The 20,464-nt window shown below is 31.6% G+C and overlaps 1 protein-coding gene across 1 annotated transcript in view; it reads right to left on the bottom strand.

The window, feature by feature from the left end:
- Positions 1–7,119: 7,119 nt before the first annotated feature.
- The window catches only part of LOC105835984 (mitogen-activated protein kinase-binding protein 1), a gene marked incomplete at its 5' end in the record, with an annotated part of 51,494 nt that continues 38,149 nt past the window's right edge, over positions 7,120–20,464 (bottom strand). The window contains 1 exon segment of the mRNA XM_036294240.1: positions 7,120–7,585. Within this exon segment, the coding sequence (XP_036150133.1) occupies positions 7,305–7,585 (281 nt within the window).

The raw sequence follows: 20,464 nt of genomic DNA, 5'->3' as shown, positions 1-20,464 counted from the left end.
TTAATGTTCCTGTAATATTACAAAAGAATTGTGCAAATATTTTCAGAATATTCCTATAACATTATAAAAGGAATATTATATTTTTATATTTTACATTGTACAAATAATATTTCCATAAAATATTAAAACGCAATATTTTCGAAAAATTTTCTGAAAGATTGCATAGATATGAAAAATTGAATTCCAATAAACTACCGAAAACAAAAACTTTATTTTATTTGATACTTGTGTTATTAAATAATATTTTTATAAGATATTTTATTATTTTTAAAACAGTGCTTGAGCCTGGTTGCCCTTTTCGAGCCGATTCCCGAACGCGCCGCCTCCTATGCCCCCACTACTGCGCGCGGCCTTGACGGCCGAGCCGCCGATCTTGCTCGTACGCTTTGTCTCAGGAGCAGCTCTGTATAAGAAATAGTGCCCTGCACCACAAAATTTATTAAAATTACTTTAAGTAAATAATTTTTGTTTTTATAAACAAAAAGTACTAACTTTTTATTACTAATTTATTTTATGTAGTATAACAATATGTAAAAACGTAATATGTAAATTAGAATTTTGACAATAGTTTTCCACATCACCCGTGAGGTGAAAAACTATTATTCATGCGTTTTTTTTAAAGTGGTTTCCTCAGTGGGCCTAATCCACTAAAAGATAAAATATAATATACAGCTTGGCAGGAAAACAAAATTTTATATATTGTAAGATATATAAAAACGACAGGAAAAGATTAGAAGAATACCAAGCTATATATTATATTTCATCTTTTAGTGGATTAGGCCTACTGAGAAAACCACTTAAAAAAAAGCATCAATAATAATACCTCACGAGTGATGTGGAAATTAAACTATTGTCAAAATTCTAATTTATATATTATGTTTTTACATATTGTTATACTACATATGAAATAAATTAGTATAAAAAAGTTAGTACTTTTTTGTTTATAAAACCAAAAATTATTTACTTAAAGTAATGTTAATGAATTTTGTGATGCAGGGCACCATTTCTTATACAGAGCTGCTCCTGAGACAAAGCGTACGGGCGAGATCGGCGGCTCGGCCCATCAAGGCCGCGCGCGGTAGTGGGGGCATAGGATGCGGCGCGTTCGGGAATCGGCTCGAAAAGGGCAACTAAGCTCAAGCACTGTTTTAAAAACATTACATATGTATCTTTGATACAGTATATTAGTGACCTGTTTTGAAAATAACTACAATGCGTTTTTTGACTTAAAACTTAATTTTTTATGTGTTCTCATCATGTGACAATTTTAATTAGCTTTATCAAATGAACAGAGCAAAAACAGATATTTTTATAACGCTTTTCCATACGGTTATTTCGTATATGTAAAAATCAATCAAAAACTATAAATTAATATTTATTTAACTATTTAAATAATTAAAATATTATTTAACTCTACAGGTTTCATCTTTCTGACAATATCTATTGAACTGATCTATAACAAATATGTATTTATAAACATGAAACGTTCATGAATCATTACAAAGTGTTAATTTGCGTACAATTTTTGAGGTCAAGTAACCTCAACAATGGCTGGTTTGGATGGGTGATTGTTATTACAATTGTAGAAGTTAAGAAATATTATAAACAGATGTAACACTATAGTTTGGATGGTCGCAGTGTGTAGTGCACCATAGCGGTGGAAGATTTTTGCAAAGATTTTGTTGGACGTGACATGTACTAAAAAATATTTTTTTAAATGTTTCTGTAATATTTTACATAGATGTTTTAAAAATGTTATCAAAATGTTATTGAAATTGTTTATCAACGTTGCATTTCAAATGCTTGCGCGGACATTGAAACGTTGCAAAAAATGATCCTTTGTAGTTATTTTTAAACAGATCATTAAATTATGAGTGCGTTCGAGGAGACGCTATTAGCATTATCAATCTAAGGCTAATCGATTGTTTCAACTTCTTGGTAAACTTATCTACCAGGTAAGCATGTGTCTATCTTCATTTTCTTAAATAAATAAAGACAAACATATATTTACCTGATAGGTAAATTTACCAAGAAGTTGGAACAACCGATCCTTAGTCTACCTTTATTCTACTTTTAATGAGTAATAAAGATAGACTAATGCTGATAGCACTAATAGCATCTCTCCGAATGCAATTTATATGTATCAAAGATACATATGTAATGTGTTGACAAAAATATAGAAAATCTTATAAAAATACTATATTTAATAACAAAATATCAAGAAGCACGATAGTGCCTCGCGCCAGGTGTACGCGCGCGAGGCACTGCCGTGCCTCTATTACGCGAGATGCTGTTTGCGAGATTCCATAGATTATCGGATTTCAATAACGACTGAATCCATTGATTTCTAAATAAACTTAATGGATAGCTTGCATCCAATTTATATAACAAAAGTGTTTTTATTTTTCTCCTATGTGACTTACGAGCGAAGATATCGCGATTTAAAGTTTTCGCATCAAGAGTAAAAATATTTTTTAGAAACGTCGCGTCGTTATTATTGTCATCATCGTCGTCACCCCGGGAGAGATGGTGGGAATTTATACTGTTGCTTTCCGCGCGATAAATGGTTTACGATTTTATTTATTTACAAGTTGACACGGACATGAAAAGTTACGTGTCATGATTGGCGGTCACCGTCCGCGGGTCGAGGATTGGATTCAGAGAGCACGGTTTCGGCGCTGTAAGCGTGCTCTATTTTTCTTCGACATTCACTGAGCAACAAGGATAAAATGATATTTTCAGCGCTAATAGCGTCTCCCCGAACCTAGCCGTGGTAATAGTTAATCCGCTGCGAGTTTCACGTCTATGATATGACAGTTCGAGATTAGTGACGTGTTAATGTGCACGAGGTTAGTAGCGAGTTAGTTTTTAGTTTTATGCATAATGTGCATATTATATCGTAAATTACATCGTGAAAGGAATACGACTGTGCCGAATTTAAAGAATTTAGTATAACACTATGCGTTGTATAATCAGATAAGTTACACAAAATTTTCATTCTTTGTATGAAATAAGTTAAGTATTCTGAGATAAAAGTAATACTTTGTATTATTTTTTATTTTAGTTATATTAAAAGAAAAGAAGAAGAAACACTTTATTGGAAATTAAAAGAAAGTAAAAGAAGAATAAGTAAAAGAAAAGAGTGAACAATAAGAAGAAAGATATAATTAACTTCAAAGCTCGGAATTTACAGAATGCCGGACAAAATATATGGACCTTGAAGGTATCAAATAATGTAATTTTCTTTCCAAAAATGATAGGGTAAAGTAAACAGTTTATTTTTTGTGTTAGAAAGTATCTATATTACAAGATCTAACTTGTCTGGAGGAAATTTTTGTCAAATTTAAAAAAGAACAAGCTATTTGACGAGATTATCATATTATTATTATATTTATTATTTGAATTTTCAGGAAGAAACAGTAAAAAATTCAATTATAAAAAATTGTTGGCTGTTACACCAAAATTCTCTTCCTTCTAAGCCTGTATATGCTACTGTTGATAAGAAGTTCACCAAAATTCATCCCCTTTACATTCAGCGAACCATCATATACAGAAGTGCAATTCATATCAAAAGGATTATATAAAGGTCTACTTTCTAGTTTTTTAAGTATGTCACTATCTTATGGCAGATCAGGTAAGAGAATAGTTATGAGTGTTATAATTTATTTAAAAAAATATTATATTGCAAGTGTGTAGCTCTTAAATTAAGATATTGTACAACTATATCTTTTTTAGAATATTGAAATAGGTAAAAAGTGTGAAATTCTGTCCAAAACAACAAAATTACAACAAAGTTATAAATTATAAGTCACTCAACTGGTCTGCCAATGACGTGATCACAGGCTACAATATCGGAGATATGTATATATAAATTATATAGCTGCCAAGGACCATCTATACCTCTTATTAGTCCATTTAGTAATTGCTATAGATTGTATGCGAGTTGGATATAGATAAGGCATAGAAATATACTGTTAAGCCTTTTAGTCAAATCAAAAAGTAAAAAGTAAGTATTTCAATACAAAAAGTAAGTATTTCAACTGTTGTTTCCAAAACAATTTATTTAATTTATACAATTCTCTTCATACATTTACAAAAATCACATTCAAATTTTTATTTATATTTTTGATTTTCAAACTTATTTTATTGTAAATTGAGGCATACATGAGACAAAAGACTACAAAATGACTACGAGTAGACTTCTAAAATATGGAACGACACATCATATTTTATTTTTCATTCTTTTTGCATTAATATAGCATTATATTTAATTATATTTATTGCTACTTTATAGTTAAATTTGTAATTAAATTATAATTATACATTCATAATTATATTTATTGTTCTTTTAGAGTTATTAATAACTATAAATAAATTAATTAAAACACTCTTAATGCTCTTGGAACATACAATCGTGTACCTTGTAATAAGAAACAAATGGGTGGCTCTTACAGAAATTGTGAATGTAGTTTATGGCCTTTAAGTAATCTGCAAAGTTGGCAAACTTTGTAGTTGAGAAATTTCTGTAAGAGTCACGCTTTTATTTCCATTACAAGCTGGATGGTGTGTTTTAATTAATGCTTTTGAAACATATAATCATGTGCCGACTTGTAATGGAAAATAAAAGCGTGGCTCTTACGGAAATTTTGCAAGTTTGCCAATTTTGCAGATTATTTATAGGCCATAGACCACATTCACAATTTCTGTAAGAGCCACTCATTTGTTTTCCATTACAAGGTACACGATTGTAGTGTTCCAAGAGCATTAAATGAAATACGAACAAAATAGGTTTATTATCAATAAATGTAAAGAAACAATAAACATAATTATAAAAACACAATTATAATTTAACTACAAATAAAAAATTTTTTAAATGTAATTTTTGTAAATGTATGGAGAGAATTGTATTAATTATAATAAATTATTTTGGGAACAACAAAATATTTAAATACTTACTTTTTAGTTTTTCGATTTGACTAAGAGCCTTATCGGTAAATTTATGTGCCTTATCCATATATCCGGCTTGCATAGAATGCATAACAGTTACTAAATACACACAGAAAAATATCATTCCCAACCAAGAAAAGTAATTACTTATTTTATTGTGTTCAAGTAATAACAGTTTTCTTCAACCAAAAATATTTTCTTAATATTAATTTTCAAGTATACTTGTCACAAGTGTTAGAAAATTTCAGCATTTTTTACTTAAAATAAAAATTTATTCTTGTTTCAAAAATATTATAAAACTTGATTGAAGAAAAATTACATAGAATTCTGGATACTAATATTTGTTTGAAGTGAATATCCTTGTTTGAAGTATCACACTTACTAAAATTTACAATGTTTTAAGTAAATGTGATACTTGTGACAAATTTACCATAGATTTGCAGATATAGAGAGAAATACCAATTAAAACAAGTAATATTTACTTGCAAGTAATAATTACTTTTCTGTGTGTAAACTAAGACGTACAGATGATCCTTGGGTATCCATATAAACATTACCCATATTGCAGATCACATCATCGGCAGGCCAGCTGAATGGCATTATAGTGTATACTTTGTTGTAATTGTTTCACACAAGATTTTATGCTTTTTACCTATTTCAATACATTGCAAAACAATAAACCGTTCACTTTATTCTATCATTTTTTTAAACTACGTTATATTTAGTACCTTCAAGTAAACATATTATGTCGGCCATACTGTTAATTCCGAGCTTCGAGGTTAATTATATTATATAATATTCAGGAGAAATAATTATTTACACAAAGAAAAAGAGAAAGGGAGAAAGAAATAAAATACACACACATTCATATATAAGTACATACACGTTTCTATGCATATATGCACATACGTATACGTATAGGCATTACTACACAATGTTATTCTCCTCCCTTCCTCTCCCCTCTCTTTGTCACTCAATTTAACAATAACACTTTCTATCATAATAATTATAATTTATTTACATGTGTAAATAACATTTTATGTCACTTTTCTTACTTTTCCTTCTTATTTCTTAACTACTTCTAATTCTCTCTCTCTCCCCCCCTCTCTCTCTCTCACATTACGATTTCGATTGTAAAAAATTGTAATTTTAAGTAATTATTATTTTAGTATGTAAGTTAAATTGTAAAAAAGCGATTTTGTATTAAAGCAAATTATTTGGTTTAGCGGCGTCAAGTTTTTGTAATGAAATATTTATTTGTATTGAAATATTTTTTAATAATATTTGTACAAATAATTATTTATAAAAGTAGATCTTCTAGTATGAACTTTTTTTTTCATAGTTGGCGAATTTTTTTCATATCATTACTTTTTGTAGAAAAAATTTTTTTTTCTTTTTTGAGAAAAGATAATTTTATTAAAATTTCATAAATTTGTAATGCCAAATTAAATTTATTTTGTACAAGAATAGATTTTTGAAGGCGTTTCTTGCGCGCGTATACTTGGCGCTTTTTTATAACTTTCTTTTAAAAAAATAATTTTGTTGTGTCAAATACAATAAAGTCAAATATAATACAATAAAGTTTTCGTGTAGTAGTTATTATATTGTAACTCAATTTTTCATTACCTACACACAATCTTTCAAAAATTTTTCAGAAATATTTGAAACCAATGTTGCGTTTGATGTTATAAAAATATTATTATAACAATGTAATGTAATATTACTTTCACAATGTCTCAAAAATATTTCTAAAATATTGTTTGTCATATTTCTTTTGCAAAATTACAGAAACGTTAAAATAGCAAACTATAATAGCTATAATAGCAAACTTTTATAATAACAAATATAAAAAACATAATGCAAGTATATTTCTAAAATATATCACATACAAAGTTACAATTAAATTGTTGATGAAATATTTCTGTATTATTTCCAAATAATACAGAATATTTTAGTAATGTTACATACCAAGTGGTAATAACCTATGATAACTCATACACATTATAGAATACAATATACAATATTTATTCTGCAATATTGCAGAAATGTTGTAAAGTGTCATTAATTGTCTGAAGTAATTCAGAATGTTGAAATTAATATAACTGATATTATATTAATTACACTATTTTGAACTAGCTATATTAATTTCACACCATTTTTTATTCATTAATTTTAGCATTAGAGATTGTACTCAATATTATAAAAGCCATAAATTTTTTAAAAAATTCACATATTTAAAAAAAATTTGAACATAAGTCAATATACATTTATTTTCAATGTGCAGATCTTAAAATCAACCTTTACTTTAGAAAGTTCGTGTCTTTATAGAGTTAAGATTATTTATATATCAATATTATTTATAAACATAGAAGAAAAGAAATTACTGACTTGCCGGCACGCATCGCTTGCTGGGCTAAACGAGCCTGCATAGTCACGACCATATCATGCGGGACACGCCACACGAATACACAGCCATCGCCACTTGCGGACACAAGATGACGACAATCTGGACTGAAGCGCAAACCTGTCACCAATTCCGAATGGCCAACCATAGTAGCCATACACTCGCTGCTATAATAATCGTACACACATAACGTTTTGTCTGTACATGAGGTAGCTACATAAATACCAGACGCATCTGAAAATCAAATAAATTTTTTGTACTTTATTATTTGGCGTTATTAGAGTAATTTGTAACATCTATTACTTTCAGGATTATATTTCAGGATTATTAATAATTATTTCAGGAAAATCAAGTTTCTATATTATTAAGGTGAATTCATATCTTAGCAAAAAAAGTAAAAAACAGAAAAGCAGAACCAATCAACATTTACATTGTAGATAACCAATTTCTGCTTTCCGCTTTTCTGTCAAGGTGTAAGTTCGGCTTTAGAAATTTTATTCTTAGTACATATTTCTACATTTTTTTATAATTTAAGTACTTTTAATATTAGCACTTTTTATGAGTAATTCTTTTATTAAATTTTACTGCTTCTGTGATATTTTTCTCTATTTTAAAAGATTGTTTTCAGTCAACATTATGCCTAAGAATGCAATATAAAATGTAATGTCAGTTACAAGTATCAAAAGGTTATTAGAATACTATAAATTAATTCGGTAAATATACATAAAAGATAACACAACTCTGATGATTTTGACCTTGACGTATACCATATAAGTGAAGGATATTGATCAATTTTTTCTTATAAACTATTTGGATCTTGTATAGTTTTTGTGATATACTCATATAAAAATCATTCATGTCAAACAGAACAATTATTGACATATCTTTGAACCGTAAGCACCGGGGATATAGGGTGGATCTCGCTTTGCGTGGAAAATTGAGAATTCATGTGGAATAGAGCAATTAATAATTTAATTTAGGATTGTAAGCAGCCAGGATGGGGGTACCTTGCTTCACATGGTATTTCAAAAACCCATGAAAAATAGAATAATTATTAATGTAATTTTGGGTCGTAAGCATCTGGGATGAGGAGAGGAAGTGGGGATAGATTTCACGTGGGTTGAGTCGAAAACCCAATGAAAATCTTTCTATACGAAGCGAGATTCATTTTCATCTCTGGTGCTCGAACTGAAACTACATCTTTTATAAAACGAAGGTGATAAGTTAAAGGACTCTTGACTATTCAAACACAGAGATGAACTAAGTGGTGGGGCAATAACAGTCAAACGCAGTAATTGCGTGATAATTAATATTACGGATTGATGTTTAATACATTCCTTGCTTTTAGAACAATTTAAAAATCCGATTACATTTAGTGATTACAAATTGCATTAAAAATCCGCCGGACGCGTTTCGACTACGTTTTGAGTCATTCTCAACGACCTTGAATGTTGTTGTGGAAATACAGTATAAGCGATAACAAAGTCACGATAAAATGATGTATATCGACATCTGTGATTTTCTCAGAGTTCCCAAGGTCCGATTGTTTATTTTGGTTAGTTCACCAAATGGATTAAAACTATAACTTCATGAATTATAATTGCTAGTTCTGAGAGTTAAGAAAGAAAAAAGAAGAATTGTTAGACTCACCGAATGCTCAGATTCGAGATGCTTTTACAGATGGCCTCGTCTAAGTTTGATTGTTAGACATATTTGTGAAAGTATGCAGTAAATTAGCTATTTCTTATAATATAATCACAAAGGGCATAGCGGAATAAGCAGGTGAAATCTGCCCCCGTACTAATCAAGCTCAAATTGATATCATTAGTTGGCACCCTTGAGATGTAAAACTTCCCCAAAAATTAGCTACACAATTGCATTTTTGGGAGAATTATGGAGGGGGAAAGAAAAATAAAAAAAGTGGTTTTTCTCGAAAATGGTTGGACCGATTTTAATGAAAAAAATATATGTTATAAACATTATTTAGACAAGTTTAAGAAAATTTTCAGTAATTTTTGTGGTTAAAAAAAACCCGATAAAAAATTTTTTGAATTTTTTAGGGGGTGATAATGCTGAGATACCACTTTTATATTTTCACAAAAACATCTCTAGATTTTCTTTTTTAACACATATTTTTTTCAAATCAGTCGGAGTGGTGGAACATGGTTAAAAATAATAATTTACACCGCGTCGTTCTGCCGCGACGCGCCGGCTGGGCGACCGCGACGCGCCGGCTGGGCGACTGCGCCGCGGCGCACGGCGATTGTTGTCATGTTGAACTTACATACTAGTTGCAGTGTTGCAATGTTTAGTTGCCAAAAAAAATTATGATATAATAATATAAAATATAATAACACATATAATATTTTCAGGACGTCTGCAGTTAGCCTATAAAACTTATCGTTTCGGCAATTTATCACGAGGAGATTGCAGTACGTTTTTAAATTCCATATGTTAGGGGTGCTTTTTTAATGTGAGTCCCCTTGCCTCTCACATTATTTATCATCGGTGTGCTTTTTTAATGCGAGTTCCCTCGCCTCTCACATTATCTATCATTGGTGTGCTTTTTTAAAAGTGAGTCCCCTCGCCTCTCACATTATTTATCATCGAGGTGTTTTTTTAATGTGAGTCCCTTCGCCTCTCACATTATCTTTTTGGCGAGTGGACTCACATTAAAAAAGCACCCTGATGATAGATAATGTGAGAGGCGAGAAAACTGACATTAAAAAAGCACCCCGATAATAAATAATGTGAGAGACGAGGTGACTCACTTTAAAAAAGCACCCCGATGATAAATAATGTGAGAGGCGAGGGAACTCACTTTAAAAAAGCACCCCGATAATAGATAATGTGAGAGGCAAGGGAACTCACATTAAAAAAGCACCTCGATGATAGATAATGTGAGAGGCGAGGGGACTCACTTTAAAAAAACACACCAATGATAAATAATGTGAGAGGCAAGAGGACTCACATTAAAAAAGCACCCCGAACATATGAAATTTAAAAACGTACTGAAATCTCCTCGTGATAAACTGCCGAAACGATAAGTTTTATAGGCTAACTGCAGACGTCCTGGAAATATTATATGTGTTATTATATTTTATATTATTATATCATAATTTTTCTTGGCAACTAAACATTGTAACACTGCAACTAGTATGTAAGTTCAACATGACAACAACCGCCGTGCGCCGCGGCCTGGTCGCCCAGCCGGCGCGGCGCGGCACACAGTGATGCCAAACGCCTAAATTCTTGGACATGGTTTGAAAAATCTCAAAGACTCGACTGATACGCATACAATTTGGTACATAAAGGTTTTCGGGGTTGCTAATTTTGAATTTGGTATCAAAATTTAAAAAAACAAAATGGCGGATTGAATATAGCGGGCAAAAATTCAAAAAGTACATGAATATTGACTTCTATTTGTAAGTTTTTTTAGTAATATTTTAATCAGTCTCATGGAAAATAGTATAATAATTCTAGGCACATATTCTCTGAATTTCCTAGAGTGAAACATTACTCTAAAAGAGTAAAAATTGGACATATCTAAGTTTGAGTGATTTGTCACTTTAATTAGAGTTCGAATGACAAAATATGACGAGATATGTTCGAATGACAAAATATTTGATTTAAAAAAGTACAAGAAGGCTTTTATAAGATTATATTTATTTTTTTACCAAAATATAAAAAAATTTAATTTTTAAATTTGATTAAAAAAAAACGCTAAATGATGCTAAAAAAGAGACAAAGTGGAAATTAAAGTACTCATCCTAAAGAACGAAATTTTACTTGTTGTGAGCGAAACACTCACAACCAATAAATTTATATTATAGAATAAAGGAAATAAAATATTAAGATAGCTCGCCGAGAAAGGCTCGCTATCACAAGGTGTCAGGTGACACATGCCTCGTGCGCTGCCGGCCGGTCATCGCACTGGGCAACGCACCAGCCACCTTAAAGAAGTAGCGAAGCCAGCTTAGCAACAATCATGCCACCGGAAATGCATACCTGCATTTTGGCAATTGTTGCTAAACTCGCAAATATTTCCCGCGCGCCGGATGCGCGCGGGAATGACCATATATGGTCATGCGGAGGGCCCGATGCCCCCACTAACAATTAAACCCGCGACATTATTTAAGCCGCTGCCGAACAGCGGCCAGCGGGATCAGTAAAAAGTAATCAAGCCGATACGTACGGCCCGCACAAGTGAATTAAGAGTCGGGACTTAGCCGCTAGCAAGTCTCTAGCGAGCAACGAGACGACGCGTTAACTCCGAGTCACGCGCCGTATCTAATCTGTGTAACACGACGCGGCACCTTCGCCGACCGCAACCAGTGTACAACAACAGAAATAAATCTTATATCAGTTTAAATTAAAATCAGTGAGTGAGTGATTTGAGGACCCTGCCTACAAAACCGCCTCTTTCCGCGAGTAACTCCTAACGCGAGTAACTGCTGCCTAACTCCTTGGGCAGCAACAAATCCCAAAAAATCTTTTGTCGCACCGCAAAGTACGGCAAAAATATTTTGTTGTACCGCAAGGCGCAACATACTTGAAACAACTGCAACCGAGTGCAACTTTTAAAAAATTGACATTATGTAAATTAATATAAATTAAAATATATGTCTACTTTGGGGGTCCGTGCACTTATAACACGTAACATTATAGAGGGAAAATAGAGGGGCAACCCGGCAATTCTGGCAGCTTTAGTTGTGACAAACATTACAATCTCACTCGCAAATCAAACTTGTCGAGGCGGACTCGCGAGCCAAACTCGTACATGAATAGGGCACTTTTAAAAGTGAATTTTTTTTAAAGTTGCACTTGGCTGCAGTTGTTTCAAGTGAAATTTCATTCTTTAAGATGAGTACTTTAATTTCCACTTTGTCTCTTCTTTAGCATCATTTACCGTTTTTTTTAAATCAAATTTAAAAATTAAATTTTTTTATATTTTGGTAAAAAAATAAATATAATCTTATAAAAGCCTTCTTGTACTTTTTTAAATCAAATATTTTGTCATTCGAACATATCTCGTCATATTTTGTCATTCGAACTCTAATTAGAGTGACAAATCACTCAAACTTAGATATGTCCAATTTTTACTCTTTTAGAGTAATGTTTCACTCTAGGAAATTTAGAGAATATGTGCCTAGAATTATTATACTATTTTCCATGAGACTGATTAAAATATTACTAAAAAAACTTACAAATAGAAGTCAATATTCATGTACTTTTTGAATTTTTGTCCGCTATATTCAATCCGCCATTTTGTTTTTTTAAATTTTGATACCAAATTCAAAATTAGCAACTTCGAAAACCTTTATGTACCAAATTGTATGCGTATCAGTCGAGTCTTTGAGATTTTTTAAACCATGTCCAAGAATTTAGGCGTTTGGCATCACTGTGCGGCACGGCGGCGCGGTGTAAATTATTATTTTTAACCATGTTCCACCACTCCGATTGATTAAAAAAAAATATAAAAGAAGAAAATCTAGAGATGTTTTTGTGAAAATATAAAAGTGGTATCTCAGCACTATCACCCCCTAAAAAATTCAAAAAATTTTTTATCGGGTTGTTTTTAACCACAAAAATGACTTAAAATTTTCTTAAACTTGTCTAAATAATGTTTATAACATATATTTTTTTCATTAAAATCGGTCCAACCATTTTCGAGAAAAACCACTTTTTTTATTTTTCTTTCCCCTTCCATAACTCCCCCAAAAATGCAATTTTGTAGCTAATATTTGGGGAAGTTTTACATCTCAAGGGTGCTAACTAATGATATCAATTTGAGCTCGATTAGTGCAGAGGCAGATTTCACCTGCTTATTCCGCTATGCCCTTTTTAGAATTAAAAAACGTTATGCTGTAGTGATGTCAATCATTTTAAAGACTGAATACAAATAATCGTTGTGTTGTTATCAATACAAACAGATGGGACGATAACAAAGAGTGAGAGTTTGTGTGTGTGTGTGTGTGTGTGTGTGTGTGTGTGCGTGTGTGTGCGCACGCGCGCGCACGCGCATGCGCGCGCGTGTAAAAGAGTGTGCTGGTGTTATATATAGTTAATTATAGATGTGTAAGCATGGGCGAGAAATTCGATGCTAGTTTGCAGGTTTATGGTGCATGTCTGTGTTTTTATGTGTAACATCTCGGATGTTAATCTTTTGTAAAGATTTCTTATAATATCCATAATCTCAGCGTTATCTCAGTCAAAATCATGACCCTCTTCCAGCCTGTGGTCAGTAATTACAGACCATTACATCGGGTAGATTTTTGCTTTATTTGATTGCGATGTTCTTTAATCCTTGTATTTAATTGTTTGCCCATCTGACCCACATAACATGCTTTGCAGTCATTGCAAATTTTATAAACTACGTTTTTGTGAGATAGGCGCGGAAGAGGATCCTTGTAGACTTTGATGAGTGAGTCAAGTTTATTCATATCAAAAAAGCGAGTTGAATATTACGTTTTTTTGCCATTCCCCTGTGTGGTGATTAAAGGCTGTGGCCGACAGGGGGCGCTGTGATCTTTTGTAACTAAATCCGGTAGTTTATACTCCCTTCTTCTTTATTATAATCAATGGCCGCTAACGTACTGCGTGTGTTGCAACAAATAAAATATACTACTCAGAAACTGACTGTTCTCTTATTCGCGTGCATTGTACGGTCCCAAATATTACACCCTGAAGCCATTAGAAATATGTTTCAACAAAAGGAACAATGAACCAGCCTTTTTTATTGTGCATGAGACAAAAATTGTTGTGAACATGAACGCGAGAAAGAAACATTTACAGAAAGATTAACATCTGAGATATTACGCATAAAAACACATATATGCATTATAAACTTGCAAACTGACACCAAGTTTCTTGACCATGCCTACATATTTATGATTAGCGACATATAACACTAGCACACTCTCTTGCACGCACGCACGCACGCACGCACGCACGCACGCACGCACGCATACACACACACACATACATACACAAACTCTCACTCTTTGTTATCGTCCCATCTATTTGCATTGACGACAACACAACAATCATTTGTATTCTTTAAAACAATTGATCACTACAACATAACGTTTTTCAATTCTAAAAATTTGTGATTATATTATAAGAAATAGCTAATTTACTGCATACTTTCACAAATATGTCTGACAATCAAACTCACAGAGAAAACCATCTGTAAAAGCATCTCAAATCTGTGAGCACCCAGTGAGTTAAACAATTCTTCTTTTTTCTTTCTTGACTCTCAGAACTAGCAACTATAATTCATCAAGTTAGAGTTTTAATTCATTTGGTGAACTAATCAAAATGCACAATCGGACCTTGGAAACTCCAGAAGAAATCACAAATATCGATAGCTCGGCTTATTAACATATCATTTTATCGTGATGACTTCATCATCTCTTATGGTATAAAACTTATACTGTATTTCCACTACAACATTCAAGGTCATTGAGAATGACGCAAAACGTAGTCGAAACGCATCCGGCGGATTTTTAATACAATTTGTAATCATTAAATACATCTTTTATGCTTATTTATCATTTAATAGATTATTGTGGTACACGTACGTGGCCGTTCTACGGTGGACCCCCTCGTGGAGTGTATGTTCGCAATCTATCGATGCTGGGATTATCGGTACGTCTCAAGCTCACCTAATCTATTGCGTCGCCTCGATTTCGGAGTCACGCATTATTCGATTATTATTATTATGTTTCGTGCGTTCACCTTATTATTTCTTTACCTGAGTTACTTTGAATAAATCTCTGTTACTCGTTAAGAAAAATGTAGTCAAGTTTCTTTCGTCCCTTTGTCATTTACCACGATATCGCGTACCCTTGTCGTCGACCCTGCCCTTCTACCGTTGGTAGGACGAGCTGGTCAATATTCGCGCGCGGATCGAGCCTACTCTTCGTGATTCTCATGAATCGACATGTCGTCACACACATTTGGCGCCTAACCCGTTAAGACAGTGTGCAGAAGAAAATTCTCGCGCAAAGTAACAAACATTCCGGCTCTTTTTGGGCTATTTGTTTTTTATCTCGGCTCTTCGGCGAGGAAAAATCGTGACAATATATTTTCATGTAAAAATTTAAATATTAGTACATTATTTCAACCGTAATATATTAAACATATCAATGTATTTTTAAATTGCCTAACAGTCTACATCGGATCTTGGTGATAGATATAATTCTTTTCAATTTTAATTTTCTTAGCTTTATTTTAAACTGCGCGTCGACAGGATTCGTCAGACATAAGACACAGTAACTAACAATAAGCTAAATTTCGATGCTCAAGCGCATCTTACAATCCCCCCTTCCTAGCTTCCCCAAAAAACTGTAACTGTTATTATACGATGTAGATCGATATAAAACGATGTAGACCGTCAGGCGATTTAAAAATTCATTGATATAAAAAATTTAAATTGTAAATATATTTACTTTCCACTTTAATATAAAGTATTATGTATTGATTTTTGTATCACTACAGTAACCATCTCTTAAAATAACATTTTGTGTCAATTATTTTTTATTATTAAAATAATTTTTTTTTTAATACTGCTAATCGTAATTCTTTAAATATAATACAGTTAAATTTCTGTATTCTTAATAAATTTAAAGTACTTCGGAAACATGTAATATTTATATTTATTATATTCAGAGAATTGCAAAAAATAAAAAGCACATAATAAAAAAGTTATATATAAAATATACTTACAAGGAAACCTCGCAAACCCGAAAATTCTAATTTTAATGAAACTTGGCATATATGTAGAGGGGTTAAATACATGAATTTAGAAAGGGCAAAGCAGAATAAGCAGGTGTGTGCTGCCCCCGCACGGATTTGATTGAGATTTTTATAAAAAGTTGGCATTGATGTAAGATTAAATTTCTTCAAGTATTATATCTGAAAAATATTTTTTATGGAAGTTATGGGGAAAAAATATAAAAAAATTTTTTTCTCGGAAACGACTAAACCGATTTTGATTAAAAAAAAATATGTTATGGATTTTAATTCCACAATGTTATAAAAAAATTACAAAGCTTTTTTCATAAAAATATGGCTTAAAAAAATTGTCAAAATTTTTTTGAATTTTTTCTGTGGGATCCAGATGGGGTACTATCACCATTTTTTGTAGAAAAAATCTATGACTTTTCTAGTATGATTATTTATACCATCAAAAAATATTTCATACAAAAATTTTACAGTATAAATACGTCTATTTAACTGTTCATGTTAAATAGACGTAAATGTTATGCTGTTCATTAAAAAAAATTTTTTTTAATTAAAAAATTTTCCATAAGTTTGACTTCTCATATATGTAGTATTTATAAAAATATTAATACTATAAAACTAACATATCCCACATAGAACATGATATCATTAGAATATCCTGTACTCATACTGTGAACATACGTACCGTATATGTACTGAGAATATTCTCATAATATCTTCTATAATATATCATTATTTATATTATTAGAACGGACCTGTTATATCTAAATTAATATATTATTTCTCATACATTCTTAGAATTTACTTATGCAATCTAAATAGCTTTTAATGTTTATTTTTAGCGTCAAAAAATGTAACGTCACCAAAAATGACGAAATAATTTCTTTATTTTGATTACCGTACTGTAAATATATATACCGTACATAATATACTGAGAATATTGTTATGAGATCTTCTATTTATATATATCATTATTCTGCAGCAGCCGCGAGTAGTTTGCGAGATCGCTGCTAGGCGATGGCGCGGCGCTTCTCCTCGTGAGAAAATTTACACCAAAAGGTTCATAAAAGAAAACCACCCACAGCAACAAATTATCTCTCGATATGTATAGTGAGCTCAATAGATTTACCTAACAGCAAAGTGTAGTATCATTTTTGTCACTCGAAGAGAGTTCCTTGGGCTTCCGCAACTTAAATAAAACTTCCAAGAATTGAGAAAATATAAAAATAAAATTTTAATCCTTGATCCTTAGTCTAATGCAGTGGCCAAGAAGAAGCAAGAAACACTATAGCTATAAAGTATAACCCACATATATGTGATTCTTGTAGAAGAAAATAAAGTAATTCACTAGATCTAGAGAGAGATGAATCATTGACCGAGTATGTACGTGTGTGTATTACACACACACACACACACACACACACACACACACACACACACACACACACACACACACACACACACACACACACACACGCACGCACACACGCACACACACACACACCACACAACACACACACACACACACACACACACACACACACACACCACATCCATACCCACCCACCCATCCATTGAAAAATTTGATTAAATTTGAGCTATTTATGAAAATGAATTATAAAACATAGTCAAAAATGGTCGTATTGCAATCAAATTCAATTTGTGACATTGTAATGAGCCTACTAAATGGAGTATCTATTATGGTCAAAATAATTTCCTCCAAAGTGTAGAGAATGGAAGATCGGTTTTGTATACAAATGATGGAAATCGTGAAAACACTACAGTGTTTTCGCACTATTACGTTTCGATTTAAACACTTTTTGAAAATTCGACCCGCCGTAATCTAGAATTACAACACTGTAAAATATAACGTATTTTTATTCTGAATGTACTAATAAACTGTAGCTACATAAGGCTGTGAAATAATTTTTATGGATAAATTGATTAGTAATGGTGGAGGTACGATACAAAATAAGAGAAGCAGACGAATCGGAAAGTATTAGCCTTCCACTCTCACATTTTTTCTACTCATCCCTCATATTTTATCTTCTCGTTTATTAGTGCTGTGCAGCTCTTTGTCCGTTCGCACATAATATAGTTTAGTGAAAAAGACTAAGAACTCACCACGTGAAGATGGTTGCATTTTGAGTTCCATCCATGCCTTTCTCAACCAATAAACCACACTTTGGACATAAAAAATCGCTTCTGTGATGTGCTTAAAAATACACTGGATTGTGACTTATTTTCAAATTTGGGCATTTGAGACCGAGAAAGCAGAGTCGCTCTAATGAAACTCTTCCTTTTTTTATCCTCATACCTTAGATGCCACCTCTGATTAATTTTACACTGCGTTTAACTACCTGACAAGAGACCATTTTATATTGCAAAAATAATACAAAAACTTAACGTTATCAGTCGAAAGATCACGTTTGAAATAGGTATTCTAGATGGTGTAAATCTTGAGATCCTATAAATTCTGTACCTGACTTTGGTCGGAACGTATTTAGCCATTTTAACATAAACACCAAGATATCTCGAAAGCAATGTATTTTTAAAAAGAATGTTTTCTATAAAATATGAATCTACAATAAAACATAGGTGTTGCCATTGAAAAAATCAACCTGGGCCTAAAATAAACCTAAAATTTAAGTTATTCTAATGGCTCTGATGACTTTCTAACTCTCAACTTTCATTTGAAATATTTTTTTCAAAAATGCATTGCTTTCGAGATATTTCAATGTTTATGTTAAAATGACTAAATACATTCAGGCCCAAGTCAGGTACAGAATTCAAAGAATTCCAAAATTTAACTATCTAGAAAACCTGTTTCAAATGTAATCTATCGACTGGTACCGTTAGTTTTTTTTATATCACTTTTGCAATATAACATGGTCTGTTAGGTGGTTAAACGCATTGTAAAATTAGTCACAGAGGCGGCATCTAAAGTGTGGAAACCAGAAAAAAAGGCACAGCTTTATTGCAGCAACTCTGCTTTTTCGCTCTTAAATGTCTAAATTTAAAAGTAAGTCGCAGTTCAGTGTATTTTCAATCACAGAAGCAATTTTCCAAAGTATGGTTGGTTAATTAGGAAGGGTGTGGATAGAACTCAAAATGCAACCACCTTCACGTGGTGAGTTCTGAGTCTTTTCTACTAAACTAAATTATGTGCAAACGGACAAAAAGTGGGCTAATACTTTCCAATTTATATGCTTCTCTTATTTTGTATCGCACCTCCACTATGTAGTGATTTCACGATTTCCACCATTTGTACAGAAAATCGACCGTCCATCTCCAGCACTTTGGAGGTAACTATCTGGATCATGACAGATTTTTCGTTTGGTAAGTTCATTATAATGTCACAAATCAAATTTAACTGCAATTTGACCATTGTCAGCTACGTTTCATAAAAAGTTCAAATTTGGTCAAATATTTCAAACTTTGAACATCATGCGCGATCTAAAGATATTTAAAAAAAAAATTTTTTTTAATTGTCTTAAAACATAACAACTTTCTTGCACTATTACGTTTCAGTTTAAATACTTATTAAAAATTCGACCGCCTTACTTAATATATAAGAACCATACGTACGTAAGTTTAATAAAAAAATTTTTTTAGAAAAATAAACAGCCTAGTTAAATAAAGTATTTATATTGTAAAAATTTTGTATAAAAAAACATTTTGATTATTATTTAGTTTACAAATGATATTATTTAGTTCACGAGATATGTGAAGAAAAAGGCAAAAAGTCCCTATCCTTGTAGGATGATTTCACCCCTTCAAATTGTTTTTGAGCTCCAACAAAAAATTTCTAAATTCATGTATTTACCCCTTCTACATTTATGCCAAGTTTCACTAAAATTGGAGTTTTTATGCAAATAATCAGCATAAAGGGGATATAAAAAGTGAAATTGTAAAATAAAAATGTTTTTCAGAAAATGAATAGCATAGTTAAATATAGGTATTTTTATATTGTAAAATTTTTATAAAATTTGTATAAAAAACTTTGTAATATATTATTTAGTTTACAAGATATATCAAAAAAAGACAAAAATGTCTTTACCTTTAAAGGGTAGTTTCACCCCTTCAAACCGTTTTTAGGTTCCAACTAAAAATGTCTAAATTCATGTATTTAACTCCTCTACATTTATGTCAAGTTTCATTAAAATCAGAATTTTCAGGTTTGCAAGGTTTCCTTGTTAGTATTTTTATTTAGTATTTGCAAACTGATATTATTATATATTTATAGTACTTTTATTATTGTTTATTTTTACTGTTTATTTATTATTAAACTTATTATTATTCACCTTATTACTATTAATATATTATTATTTATTAAATACTCATAAATGCAACGAAAATCTAGAA

The sequence above is a fragment of the Monomorium pharaonis genome, unplaced genomic scaffold (assembly GCF_013373865.1).
Source record: "Monomorium pharaonis isolate MP-MQ-018 unplaced genomic scaffold, ASM1337386v2 scaffold_14, whole genome shotgun sequence".
NCBI lineage: Eukaryota > Metazoa > Arthropoda > Insecta > Hymenoptera > Formicidae > Monomorium > Monomorium pharaonis.
This window is presented reverse-complemented; position numbering and strand designations above follow the sequence as displayed.